The 15052-nt window shown below is 42.3% G+C and overlaps 1 protein-coding gene across 1 annotated transcript in view; it reads left to right on the plus strand.

Annotated features, from left to right (window-relative positions):
* prex2 (phosphatidylinositol-3,4,5-trisphosphate-dependent Rac exchange factor 2) overlaps positions 1-15052 on the plus strand; it is a 416168-nt gene that overhangs the window by 392818 nt on the left and 8298 nt on the right. Inside the window, exons 38-39 of the mRNA XM_078217095.1 lie at positions 4428-4530; positions 11110-11177. Coding sequence (XP_078073221.1) covers positions 4428-4530; positions 11110-11177 — 171 coding nt within the window. The remainder of the gene's footprint in view (positions 1-4427; positions 4531-11109; positions 11178-15052) is intronic.

Consider the following 15052-nt stretch of genomic DNA (forward strand, 5'->3'; position numbering starts at 1 on the left):
CCTCACAAGTCCTTTGAACTTTCCCCCACTCACCTTAAGTGCATGCTGCTGAGTATTAGACATTTGAACTCTGGAAAAAAGATTCTGACTATCAACCCTATCTATGCCCCTCATAATTTTATAGACTTCTATCAGGTCTCCCCTCAGCCTCTGCCGCTCCAGTTTGTCCAGCCTCTCCTTATAGCTTGTGCCCTCTAATCCAGGCAGCATCCTGGTAAACCTCTTCTGCACCCTCTTCAAAGCCTCCACATCCTTCCTGTAATGTGGTGACCAGAATTAAATGCAATACTCTAAGTGCGGCCTCACCAAAGTTTTATAAAGCTGCAACATGACATCCTGACTCTTGTACTCAATGCCCCTACCAATAAAGGCAAGCATGTCATATACCTTCTTTATTACCCCATCTACTTGTGTGGCCACTTTCAGGGAGCTATGGACTTAAACCCCAAGATCCTTCTGTACATCAATGTTGTTCAGGCTCCTGCAATTAACTGTGTACTTACCCTTAACATTTGGTCTCCCAAAGTGCAGCACCTCACACTTGCCTAGATTGAACTCCATCTGCCATTTCTCCACCCATATCTGCAGCTGATTCATATCCCTCTGAATCCTTTGACAATCGTCTACACTATCCACGACTCCACTCATCTTTGTGTTGTCTGCAAACTTACTAACCCACCTATCTATGTTTACATCCAAGTCATTTATATATATTACAAACAACAGAGGTCCCAGTATGGATCTCTGCGGAACACCACTGGTCACGGACCTGCAGCCAGAAAACATTCTTTCACTGCTTGTCTCTGACTTCAATGGGCAAGCCAATTCTGAATCCAAGGGGCCAAGTCACCGTGCATCCCAGGCATCTTAATCTTCTGGATGAGCGTACCATAAGGGACCTTGTCGAAAGCCTTATTAAAATCCCACTGCTCTACCCTCATCAAGCCTTCGGCCTTTTTCCCATCGGGAAAAAGATACAAAAGTCTGAGGTCACGTACCAACTGACTCAGGAACAGCCTCTTCCCTGCTGCTGTCAGACTTTTGAATGGACCTACCTTGAATTAAGTTGATCTTTCTTGACACCCTAGCTATGACTGTAACACTACATTCTGCACTCTCTCCTTTCCTTCTCTATGAACGGTATGCTTTGTATAGCGCACGAGAAACAATATTTCTCACTGTATCCCAATACATGTGACAATAATAAATCAAATTAAAGCAAGCACCTTCGTCACTTCCTTGAAAAAATCAATCAAGTTAGTAAGACATGACCTGCCCCGAACAAAGTCATGCTGAATTTCCATAGTTAGGCCATGCTTTTCCAAATGCGCGTAAGTCCTATCCCTAATTTGCAGTTCTTGAGTGGAAGGAAAAAGGCACGGGGGGAGAGGAAACCAAGAGGCATATGATTACATTATGTGTAGCTTGTGAATCAGAAGAGATTGTGGGATGATGGGGAAATGTGATGAGGAAGATTAGGTATGAGGATATTATCATCTTTTGTGGTTTCAACTCTTCCCTAGCCACAATCTGTCAACAATGACAGATCCAATGCTGATGGCCACCTTCTCTTCCATTGGGATAAGGGCATCTTGTCCCTTCCCCCCCACCATTAGCTCCTGCTGCCTCTAGTTATGTTCCGATTTACAAGTGTGAATTAAATGTGTCAGAGACTACGATGTAATCTGTTTGGTTAATGTGGTTGACAAAATTGAATACCTGGCAGTGTCTATGAGCTGTGAGATGTGGCTGGGAAACTTGCAGCAGTGCTAAGTATGTGAGAATGAAGTGAAGTCTCTCCTCCTCTTCCACAAATACATCCAGTGCAACATCAGAGAACGTTGCAATATGCACTCTCCCCTGTTGTGCCATAATTCACTCCTCTTGCTGCTCAGACTCTCTTCCATAAGCAGTTCCAGGACCTACCTGAACCAAAATGCACCTCTCTTTGAAGGATTGCAGTTAGTTTTAAGGGCGACAGACCAATTTTAAATTGTGTTTGACTTGCACAAATTTCGATCCCTTGTCAAAGAGTTCAGTGATTTATCAGCATTTTAGCACTGGCTGCATGCAGCAATCAGACACATTAGCCAGCAGCTCAAAATCAGCATATCCCTTGCTTCAAAAACAACAGGCACGAGTGAATCACACAGTGCAATTCCTGCAGATGTGTTTTGGGACTATAGAATTTTGTCCCTGCAGAGTCTGAATTAGAAATTGCTGTAGTTAATTCAATATCAAATCATATACATAAAACTTAGTAGAAAAGGAACATGGGATTGAGAGAGAAATAAAAGAGACCATAAGAAAAGGTTTTTAAAAAATTATGGCCAAGGTTCTACAAAAAAACTAAATGTCCAATGGACAGGAAAACAGATTTTCCCGCCCGTTTTTTGGGCATACTTACCTGAATGAATCTCCAGCACTCTATGCATCCCACAGTACCTCAGAGAGATTCACGCCGGAAAGTGGGTTTGGAGCCTCATCCTGCCATGTGCCGATCGTTCGGTGGGGAGATCAGCACATGTCCACTGCACAGCCCACGCCCCGCCCCCCCCCACCGCCCCCCACCCCCAATTGCTGGCCTCCCATTTGCTGGCCTCCGACCACTCCCTACCCTCCCCGATCGCTGGCCAACCTGACCCCCACCGGGGCCAGCCCAAACGCTAGCCCCGATCTCCAAACACCCCTATCCCCGCCGCCATGAGCTGCCACAGCCCCCTCCCCACGGCCAGCCCAACCCCCCTATGGCCAGCCCGACCCTCCCCCACATGGCCAACCCCAATCACCCTCCCCTCCCCCCCACCCCCGCCCCACCGATCCCATTGCAGAGTGTGCAGCGGATCGTGCCTCCTCCCCAGTAGGCCCCACCCCCAGTAGGCCCCACCCCTTGACACTGCTTGGTGCCCCCTTGGCACTGCCTGGTGCACAGTGGGCTGTGCCAGGATGCCCAGTGGGCAGTGATAGGATGCCAGGCTGGCAATGCCAGGCTGCCACTGCCCAAAGGGCACACCCTTGCCTCTGACCTCCTGGGGGGGCCTCAATGGCTTCTGTCCCCACCAGTGGGGTGAGCATGCCTATTCCCCTTTGTTTGGGAGTAGTTGTAACCACTACTGGTGGGGACCTCACCCAGCAGGGTGGGAGGGACACGAGTGGGCCCAGAGACTACTGTCCTGGGCTCACTAATCATATGGAAATTGAGATTTTCCTTGCTGATTTCCAGTGTGGGGCTGATTACGTCAGAAAAAAGGGTCTGGGAAACTCGTGATCGGTTGGACCGCTGGCTGCGAGTCCTGCTAAAGGCTGATGTCTCCCAGCCCGCTGCAGTACACAAGCAGCACCTCGGACTGGGAGAATCCTAGCCTTTATTTAAAAGGTTTAATTTCTTTTAAATCTCCAACATTAATTGAAATCTAACAGAATGTGACTCCATGCTGAAAAAGTCAATTTTCAGTGCCAGAGAGTTTGTTTCACACTAATCAAGATTTGATTATGTTATTAAAAAATTACTTGAAGACAAACCATACTTTTGTTTAATGCATATTTTGTGGCTTTTGTGGGGAGTCGGTTAGCTCAGTTGGCTGGACAGCTGATTAGTGATGTGGAGCGACGCTAACAGCGCGGGTTCAATTCCCATACCGGTTGATGTTGAATGCCCCACCTTCTCAGCCTTGTTTCTTGTCTGAGGTGTGGTGATCCTTAGGTTAAATCACCACCAGTCTATGGTCATCTGGGACTATGGCAACTTTACCTTTATCTTTATTTTGTGGCTTTAGAACCTCCATGTATTTTCTGAGACTCTGGGGAGAATTTTCCCGTCTCCACCTGCTGTGGGAATTGTAGCGGGTGGGGGTTGGACCATGCAAAGGTCCGTTGACCTCTGGCAGGATTTCCGGTTTTGGGGTGAGCGCGGCCAGAAAATCCCGCTCTCTGGGTGAGATGTTGTTATTGTTCAGCTTCTGAAGGGCATCTGAAACAGTTACTTGATGCTTTCTGCAAATAATTTCGCATGAGCAGTCGCTGGAGGTTGTTGTCCGATTTACCCTTAAATAATGATCAGTATTGATACCTGCTTGTTATGTCCACGGCAAAATATGGACCATAGTCTTTATGCATCAGCAAGTGTGTGGCTGCTAAGCCCAGCGGACATTCAGGTCCGTTGTTTAAAAATCCTAATCAACAGTGAATCTTTTCAGTTGAAGATGGGCCCATGTTGCACAAGTTCTGTAATTTCAGCAGAACAGCCAAAAAAATTGATTTAAAAACTGGGAACACTTAAAATTGCTTAATACATTTTAAAACTGCAGTGTAGCTTTTGTGAAGAACTAAATCTTTTTGACAGCATAAACAATTTACTAATTCCTATTGTCCAAAAAATGTATCTAATCCTAAATATCCTTTGATTTAATATCTTCTTTCTCTTTCAGATGTACACTAAGTGTCACTCTAGAACAGGCAATCGTTCTTGCAAGGAGTCATGGGCTACCTCCGCGCTACATAATGCAGGCTACCGATATGATGAGGAAACAGGTATTCTAATAGAAAATTACATGCTTTTCAAGTTAACCATTTTTTAGTTAAGAGATTTTTTTACTGATCACTTGTACCTTATGACAAAATATATTGGTTATCATAATGAACTTGAAAATTCTGAGTTTTTCCCCTTTGAGTTACCAACTGAGCAATTTGTGGAGCTTTATTCAATTCTTTTGACCAAAGAGCCATTTATCATATAGTGGAGCAATGCCAGCTCTATCAGGTCCCACTGACACTCCCAGAGCGTCAGTGGAAACCATGCCTCCAGATTCTCTGTGCTCAAATGTTTGCTCACTGCAACAGTAATTTGACGGGTGAGCAAATGTTATGACTTTTAACATCAAAGAAACCAACTTCATACTTCTTTTTGGGGCAGCACGATAGCACAGTGGTTAGCACTGCTGCTTCACAGCTCCAGGGACCTGGGTTCGATTCCCGACTTGGATCACTGTCTGTGTGGAGTTTGCACATTCTTCCGGTGTTTGAGTGGGTTTCCCCCGGGTGCTCTGGTTTCCTCCCACAGTCCAATGATGTGTGGGTGAGGTTGATTGGCCATGCTAAATTGCCCCTTAGTGTCCCGGGATGTGTAAGTTAGAGGGATCAGCCGGGTAAATGTGTGTGGGGTTGTGGGGATAGGGCCTGAGGTGGGATTGTTCTCGGCGCAGACTCGATGGGCCAGATGGCCTCCTTCTGCACTGTAGGGTTTCTATAATTTCGTTTTGTTGAAGACTCTGTGTCAGTCACCATGTAGTCTTTACTTTATGTGCTTGTGTCTTAAACTCCTGTGTATCTTTGCGACACAGCCCATATTGCCTGCTCGATCACTTGCGCCCATGAACTTATGGGATGGAAAATTGAGGCTGACTAATGCAAGTATAGCAGATCATGACTAAAATGGGGGTCAACTTATCTGGCAAACGTGCAAAAACACAATATTTGGGGCTGAAAAAGGGGTTATCGGATACATTGGGTTAACTTATATGCCACTATGACTAATAATACAAATATTGAATTGATTTCTGTAATTTATGACAATGTCATGTTGTGGGAACCGCACTAGTAAAACACTGGTAGATTTAAACCAAGCATTCAGTCTGGTATAAAAGGTAATAGTTTGGGGCAAGGCTGTAGCACCAAAACCGAACGTGAATGCTGTTCTGATATTATTTGTTTACGTCCTCACCAAAATTAATAATTCTGGCAAAAGTAGGAGGGCGAGAAATGGTTGCCTTAACCATCGATGATTAACTGATTGATGTGTGTAGCAGTCCTACCATTTTGGTGTGGATACGATCCATGGAATCTTCATGCAAACAATTCTGAATTTGTCTCAATGTTTTGATTTATTATTGTCACATGTATTAACATAGTGAAAAGTATTGTTTATTGCGCGCTACATAGACAAAGCATACCGTTCATAGAGAAGGAAAGGAGAGCGTGCAGAATGTAGTGTTACAGTCATAGCTAGGGTGTAGAGAAAGATCAACTTAATGCAAGGTAAATCCATTCAAAAGTCTGACAGCAGCAGGGAAGAAACTGTTCTTGAGTCGGTTGGTATGTGATCTCAGACTTTTGTATCTTTTTACCTGATGGAAGAAGGTGGAAGAGAGAATGTCCGGGGCGTGTGGGGTCCTTAATTATGCTGGCTGCTTTGCCAAGGCAGCGGGAAGTGTAGACAGAGTCAATGGATGGGAGGCTGGTTTGCGCGATGGATTGGGCTACATTCACGACCTTTTGTAGTTCCTCGTGGTCTTAGGCAGAGCAGAAGCCATACCAAGCTGTGATACAACCAGAAAGAATGCTTTCTCTGGTGCATCTTTAAAAGTTGGTAAGAGTCGTAGCTGACATGTCAAATTTCCTTAGTCTTCTGAGAAAGTAGGGGCGTTGATGGGCTTTCTTAAATATAGTGTCGGCATGGGGGGACCAGGACAGATTGCTGGTGATCTGGGCACCTAAAAACTTGAAGCTCTCAACCCTTTCTACTTCATCCCTGTTGATGTAGACAGGGGCATGTTCTCCTCTACGCTTCCTGAAGTCGATGACAATCTCCTTTGTTTTGTTGACATTGAAGGAGAGATTGTTGCCGCACCAGTTCACCAGATTCTCTCTCTCATTCCTGTACTCTGTCTCATCATTGTTTGAGGTCTGACCCACTACAGTGGTGTCATCAGCAAACTTGAAAATCGAATTGGAGGGGAATTTTGCCACACAGTCATAGGTATATAAGGAGTATAGTAGGGGGTTGAGAACACAGTCTTGTGGGGCACTGGTGTTGAGGATGATCGTGGAGGAGGTTTTGTTGCCTATCCTTACTGATTGTGGTCTGTGAGTTAGGAAGTTCAGGATCCAGTCGCAGAGGGAGGTGCCGAGGCCCAGGCACGGAATTTGGAGATGAGTTTCGTGGGAATAATGGCGTTGAAGGCTGAGCTGTAATCAATAAATAGGAGTCTGACATAGGTGTCCTTGTTATCTAGGTGATCCAGGGTTGAGTGCAAGGCCAGGGAAATGGCGTCTGCTGTGGACCTGTTGCGGCAATAGGCGAACTATAGTGGATCCAGGTAGTCCGAAAGGCTGGAATTGATTCATGCCATGACTAGCCTTTCGAAGCACTTCATAATGATGGATGTCAGTACCACCGGCCAATAGTCATTGAGGCAAGCTGCTTGGTTTTTCTTAGGTACCGGGCTGATGGTCGTTTTCTTGAAGCAGATAAGGATCTCAGATATTTGTAAAGAGAGGTTGAAGATGTCTGTGAATACCCCCGCCAGCTGATCCGCGCAGGATCTGAGTGCTCGTCCGGATACCCCATCCGGGCCAATCGCTTTCCATGGGCTGACCTTCGAGAAAGCTGCTCTGACATCTGCAATGGTGACCCCAGATACAGGTTCATCCAGGGCTTCCAGGATGGAGGGCAAGCTCTTGCTGACGTCTTGTCCAAAACGGGCGTAGAATGCATTGAGCTCATCAGGGAGGGGTGCATTGGAGCCAGCAATTTTACATGCCTTCATCTTGTAGCATTGACAATAGTATACCTGGAATTATCATCAATGACCCAAGCACGTTATTCTATTGTCCACATCAGTGAATTGGCATGAACATCAGCTATGGTCAAATGAGAACCAAATTACAAAACAGCTGTGGACAAGATTCATTTAACTGCTGACAGTCGAAAAGCTGATGTTTTTAATCAAACCAGATCGTAGTACCTTTGTCTGGTACTACAACTGCATTTGGAACCTTCACTAACTCTTTCATAGTTTTGCTAATAAACAGTGTTAAAGGTTATGCAAAGGTGACATCATTTTCTTATGGCAGAAGTTTACAGTCACATTGCAGCAGGGGCAAGGCCATAAAAAGCAGCGATCTGTACTTAAGTCTGTTGACTTCAGCATTACTGTAAAATTCTGCCCTTAATCTATCAATTTATTAATGGTTTCTCATAACTCTTTGCAAAATCTATAAGCATAAGTAAACCAAATACCAGTACAAAAGGATGTTTATTTTTACATCGAACTGTGGATACAGTAAAAAGATTAAGAAAGATCTCTTCATTGCACTCAGATCTCACCGTGTGTACTCAAAGGGAGCCAAGAGGACCAAGAAAACACACACATTTTATTACGTTGCAGACATGAAAATGTAATGATTCTGCATAGAAGAGGAATAGGCCTGTCGGTTTTTCAATTTAGTCAAAGGTTATTAATGACTTAATGATATATTTACAGCTATTACAAAGAATACTTAGCTACAGATAATTGATTATGTCCTTAGACACATTGATTACATTTCCCCTGAGTCCTTTGTATATAATTCTTTGCAAAATATATGAAGGCACTGCACTGTAATACATTACATTTAATTAAGAATCCGTTTTCATTACTTAATATTAATCAATGGCAAAATATAGACTGATGGTAGGTACAGGCTGCAGAACTCTAAATTGCCGGAGGACAAGATGAAGTCAACTTGTGTAATGAATATATTTTAAAAATCATTTTGTTACTCAAATTAACTTTCGATGTCTAGGAAATGAAAAATTTGGAAACTTTTTGATGAAAAAAATAATAGAGTCATGAATATTTCAATTACAGCTCTCATGATTGCACCTTAAGTATATTACCTTAAATAGCATATTTCATTTGTGAACTTGTGAAAAATCAGGTTAAAACAAAAATATTTCATTGTGACAATCGTATAATGAAAAGATAAATGAGCCATTGCTGTTGAATTTGATGTAAATGTTAATCAACAACTTTCTAATAATATCATATTTCAAGAAGAACTTAATCGAAATATTATTTGAAGATCATATTCCCTGAGAGACCAAAAATCTGTCTATTCCAGCTGTGGATGGAGCATCCACAACCATCTGGGGTGGAGAATTCCAAAGATTCGCAACCCTTTGAAGTAATTGCTCCACTTCTGAGATCTAAATGATTGGCCTCTTATTCCGAGACTCTGCCTCCACATTTTCGATTCCCCAACCAGAAGAAATGATCTCTCAGTGTCTACACTATTAAGCCCCTTCAGAATCTTGTATGTTTTCAATGAAATTGCTCTTCGTTCTTCTAAATTCCGGAGAGTACAGGCCCAATTTACCCTGCCACTCATCAAACCCCCTCATCAATTTAGTGACCCTACACTCATCTTTAGGGCAAAATATTTCAAGAGAACGTTATCAGTTGCACCAAACTAAACACATAATTTAGTGTACCAAGTGAGTGCTGTTTTGCTGGAGGGGCCACTTTTTGGGTCAGATGTGAAGCCAAACGTTTGGTCTTTTAGTAAACCAAATTTCCATTTGCCTGGTACAGTGGCCTCAATGGACATGAACAGTGGCATGTTCTCCCTGTACAAAAGCAAAATGCTGTTGATATTAGAAATTTGATTTTTTTTTAAATAGTAATGTTCAGTAGATCTAGTAGTATGTGTGGAGTTAAAAGTTTCATGTTGATGACCTTACAACAGAACTAGAAAAAGCTAAGAGATTTAACAGATTTGAAGCAAGTACAGAGGAAGGAACAAAACTGAAGGAAGGAGGACGTCTGTCTAGGATGCAAATATGGCCCAAGCTCATGCTCCCTATAATTGTAATTCTTTCTCCATTCCCATTTGGACCTCTCTGTCCTCAGCCTTCTACATCGTTCCAAAGATGCTCAAAGGTAACACTTCATCTTTCAGTTAGGCAGTATTACAACCTATCAGACTTAACATTAAGTTCAACTATTTCAGATCAAAACCTCTACCCCAATTATTTTTCCTTTGTGAGTTTTTTTTGTTTTTGTGTGGCGGCTTTTGGTGATGATTCTGCTTTTCATCTTCACATCTCCTCTCAACTCACCTTTTTTCTCATTTGTCACATTGTCACGCTCTTTGTCTTGCATCATCACCATTTTTCTCATTTATTCACTTCTGTCTTCCATCTCCACACCCTATTGTGGACCTTTCCCTTTGTTCTTTATCCCCTCCTTCCTTTCCTTGCCTCTGTTCTTTCTTTAAACCTGTTACACTCCATCTTTTTCCAGCTCTGATAAAATGTCATTGACCTGAAACTTAGGGCTGGATTTCATGAGGGGACGTATTGTTCGTCCCACTTCCCAATGCAGGAGTCAGCCAATAAAGCTAATAGAAGGTCACCCTGCAGCCACAACGTGCTGCTGGCAGGCTAAACAAGCCGAGAGTGAGACATCTGTCCCCCTCAAGAACTGCTGGTCTAACTGATTGCCTAGCAATACCATCAATGCTAGAACTGTGTAGTGGGCCCTGCTGGGACGGCAAGCAAGCCAATAGGAAGGCAACCATGGCCTACAGGTAAATTGGGGGGTCTTGAATGGGGAGAAATCGAGCACCCTAGGGAGGAGTTGAGCAGGATGGCGAAGTGTATTTAGAGGCCAGGTAGGGAAGAACAAAGTGGGGAATTACATCTTGTAGCTGATGTCTCATCACATGATTGGATACAGCTCATGGGTGGGTAGGAGGGTGGAAGGCTTGCCATCCCTCATATTTTACAAGGCCTCCTGCCGAAAACATGATCAGCTGGGGGCTGTAAAATTAGCCCTGAAACTTGATTTCTCTTCACAGATGTTGCCAGATCCTATTGAATACTTACAACTTTGTTTAAGCTCTTCTTGTGCCAGGGCCAACATTCCTCCATCACCAACTGCACCAGAAACAAATTAACTGATACTTATCTGATTTGTTTCATGATCTAATGCTCTGAAAAGTGACTGTCATGTTTTCCTAAATGGTCACTGCATCCAAAGTTATCAATTGCATGTTAAGGGCTTTGAAATATTTATGACATTTAAGATAAATATTCAAGTGTATGTTTTCTGACTTTTGATTGATTACCATTTGTCAACATATCTTCTTATAAATAAAATGACAATTTTCTTGAAGGAATCAGTTAATCTACTATAATCCATGAAACTCTGCACTGCAGATCCTATACGTTATGAATGAGCAACGTTAATTTGATTATGTATTTTTATCACTGTGGCTTCTTCCAAGTCATGCATTAAAACAATTGGACTTCCTTTATGTGCCAGTAAGAAAGTGTTTGCTTTATTGCAGGGAGCAAGAGTGCAGAATTCTGCTAAGAATCTTGGAGTGAGGGACCGGACACCACAATCAGCCCCAAGGTAACTGCTATGCATAATTGAAATAATGAAATGTCATTTGGTTGGTTTACTATTTCTCCATGATAACAACAGCCACTGAACTGAAAAGATATGTTTACTGTCTGATTATGGTATGTGCAATTTATCATGCATTCATTTACACACATGTGGATATCGTGGAATAGTGATTATTGTAGTGCAACGTGATTATGATATTGTACTCACAAAAGCTTATGATATCACTACCATGGAAAGTTGTTTGAGACTGAATTTGTTGGCTGGCACCAGGGGGAAAAAACCCTAAAAGCTTCTGAATTTAAAAACCCAACTTGTTCACTAATGTCCTTCATGGAAGTAACGTAACACTTCTCAATGGTCTGGCCAATCCATGACTTCAGTGCAGTACCATGTGGTTGACTGAATACCCTCTGTAATGTAGCAAGGCTCTGGTAGTAAAACAATTACTATTAAGCAAATAGAAGGATCACCAACACTTTCACAGGGCACAAGGAGTGAGCGGTAAATCTGACCTTGCCAGCAACCTTGCATCCTGAAAGCAAAATAAGTCTACGGATTCATTATTATCCACATTGATCTTTTACGTTCTGGTGTTTGATAGGCAAAGAGACTCATTACTATGATTAAAATGGCCAGAACAAGGTAGAGTTTCTGTATATTCAATCTGAAGTGCGCAAGTTTGGCATTATGGAATGAAACAGTGCGGAAAAATGCCATTCAGCCCAATGTGCCTGTGCTGGCTGTTTGGCAGAACTAGCCTCACTGCCCTATTCTTTCCCCATACCCAGGGTAGTTTCATAGGCCCAGCCACTTTCAACTGCTTCACGAACAACCTTCTCTCCGTCATGAGGTCAGAAGTATTGATATTTGCATAGTGTTCATTTTATTCATGACTCCTCAGATACTGAAGCTCTGTACAGCAATACCCAAGCAAATTGACTGAAAGAGTCAAGCAACAATCATGCCACCCAAGTGTCAGGTAATGACCATCTGCAACAAAAGAGAATATAATCGCATTCCCTTTATGCTCAATGGGATTATTGAATCCCCCACAACAACATCCTGGGGTTTACAGTTGACCAGAAACTGAACTGGAGCAATCATATAAATACTATGGCTACAAGACCAGGGAATTCTTCAGCGAGTAATTAAACTCCTGGCTCCCCAAAACCTGTTCACTATTTACAAGGCACAAGTCAGAATACTCCCATTTCTCTGGTGGAATGCAGCTTCAACAACACTCAGACAGCTTGATGCCACCTGGTTTGCACCCCATCCACCACCTTAAATATTCACACACCCCACCACAAGTTCAGTGTCAACAGTATGTACCATCTGCAAGGTGCACTGCAGTAACTCACCAAGGCTCTTTTGATAGCACCTTTGAAACCTGATGGGCGGAATTTTCCCACTGGCAGGATCTTCTGGTTCCGCTGGCAGTGCGTACTCGATGTGGGTTTCCTACTGGCGGGGGGTGGATTCAATGCAAAATCCCATTGACAGTGGGCGGGACATGAAGATCCCACTGCCGGCCAATGACGGACTGTCTCTCGCTGTCATGAAACATGCAGCGTATCCCGCGCAATATCTCTACCACCTGGAAGAACAAGGGCCATCGATAGCAAGTTCTTCTCCAAGGCACACGTCATCCTGACTTGGAATTTTATTGAAGCTCCTTCATTGTCGCTGGGTTAAAAATTCTGGAACATGACTATGGGTGCATCTAAATCACATGGACTGAAGTGGCTCTCTTATTGAAAGAAGTGTCTGATTCTCTGTTTTTAAAACTAAACAGAAGATTGTGCATTTAAAAAATACAGGTTGTAATTTATTTTTAACAGTGACATGTTTTTCAAGGAGAATTAGGGATGAGCAATAAATGCAATAGTACCAGTAATGTTCCAATAATTCAATGAACAAATTTTTAAAATGTTCCTGATCCTTTGTACCATGTCTTCTACACCCTTGAGAAGGCCAGGGTGAGGAAGCACAGAGTGACCCAAGTACAGAGTGCTTCATGAATCAAGTACTAAGTTGGGAATTTAGTGCAAGTGGGAATTTGGTGTAGAGGGAGAAGGAGGTGCTGCTTTTTGGTTTTGTTCAACCTCCAGTAGTTGTGAGTGTTCTTTTTTGTCTGCAAGCTCAGAGACTCTAATTTACCATTATTTTAGCTAACTAAATTAATAACTAATTAAATAAATACGGTCAGATAAACATGGCAGGTATGGTGCTGTGCTGTGACTGCAACATGTGGGAACCTACAGAACTCGGACAACCATATCTGTTCTAAGTATTTACAGCTTGAGTAAATTCAGCTCAGAGTTGTTGAGCTGAAGACTGGGGAACATGAGGGAGTGGGGAGAGTTATCTAGATATTTTGCTCCAGGGCGCAGTCACATGCCTTAGGTTAAGCAAGTTTAGAGTTGATTAATGGTCAGGAACAGGAGGCTGTAACTACGAGTCAGGCATGTATGGATATCCAGCATGTAGTGATGGAGGAGCCTCGGCCCTTGATTTTGACCAACAGTGGTCATATGTATACACCCTACATAGTTCTGGAGGGAAGGTCCAATGGACAAGGAAGCAAAGGGTGAAGAGCATTAATGTTGGAGAATGAGGTTGCCATTTATTTTTATGTTTATGAAGATCTCTCTATTAAGTTGGAATTGTGCAGTTGGAGAACTGTTCAGGTGTTCCAGCAGCATTATGGAATGAGTACCGAATGTAAATAGAACTTGGGTCTAATGAACCCAATATACAACATGTGAGATGCATGGGGCATCTTGGATGTACAATGAGCTTTGGTGCTCTTTGTCTGATTTTTCCAGGAATGAATACCGAATGCACTTTAGTTCATTTATTGTCCAATCATCTTATTATTGAAACACTGATCGTTGTTTAATGTATATCTTAAGTGTTAACTTTGCTGAATCACATAATTGGCATGAAGTGCTTACCATGATATTCTTTCAGCTATTTTTATGGTGGGAAAACAATGCAGACAATGTTTGAATTTCCAATAGATGATGACAATGGGAAAGGTTGTAGATCAGAATCTACATTTTATAAGGATAACAGCGTTTTGATAATTCTCCCAGTATTATCGAAAGAAGATTCTGATTCTCTGTTTTTAAAACTAAACAGAAGATTGTGCATTTAAATAATCCAGGTTGTAATTTATTTTTAACAGTGACGTGTTTTGCACAAATTTTCAAAACTTTAGCTGTTCTTGCCTTTAAACATTTTCTTTGTTTTTCAAATACCAGAGAGATTTTCTTCTCTTACAAAAAGGATATCCTGATGCAGTTGTTGCAATATTAATAACAGCAGCATTATCTTCTGTAATGACTGAAATTCCAGACTGCTTATTAGTATAAAATCTGCCACTTGAGATTTGTTGCTCATTAATATTCACTCAACAAATTGAACAATAGTTACGTGCTGGTATCTCAATTTCTGGACAGGAACATTTTAGCCAAACAGAGACCTTCATTGAATCTGCCAGGAATCATGCCCGTCGATACTATTTGTTACCTAATTTCCTCAAACTTCAGCCATGCATATCTGATTAACATGATGTTATTTTGTTTCATGTACTTATAAAGTTTTGAATACTCCCTGTCTGACATGAAGTAATGGATTAGCAAAAATGTACTCTATTGGGAAATGCACTTCAATTGCACTGGCTTCGTGTCCCCTCCCAAACTGTTAATCAGATTGAAAAAGACTGCAGTGTCCTTTTTGACCTGGGACTGAACACAAAGACTGCTTACTACAAGACAACATGATGAACTAAAGAATCTTCAAAAAATGTGTTCAGGAGGATATAGACAAATTAGTCGATTGGGAAAATCAGTGTCAATTGAAATGTAAGGCAG

Source organism: Mustelus asterias, chromosome 7 (genome assembly GCF_964213995.1).
Source record: "Mustelus asterias chromosome 7, sMusAst1.hap1.1, whole genome shotgun sequence".
Classification (NCBI taxonomy): Eukaryota; Metazoa; Chordata; class Chondrichthyes; order Carcharhiniformes; family Triakidae; genus Mustelus; species Mustelus asterias.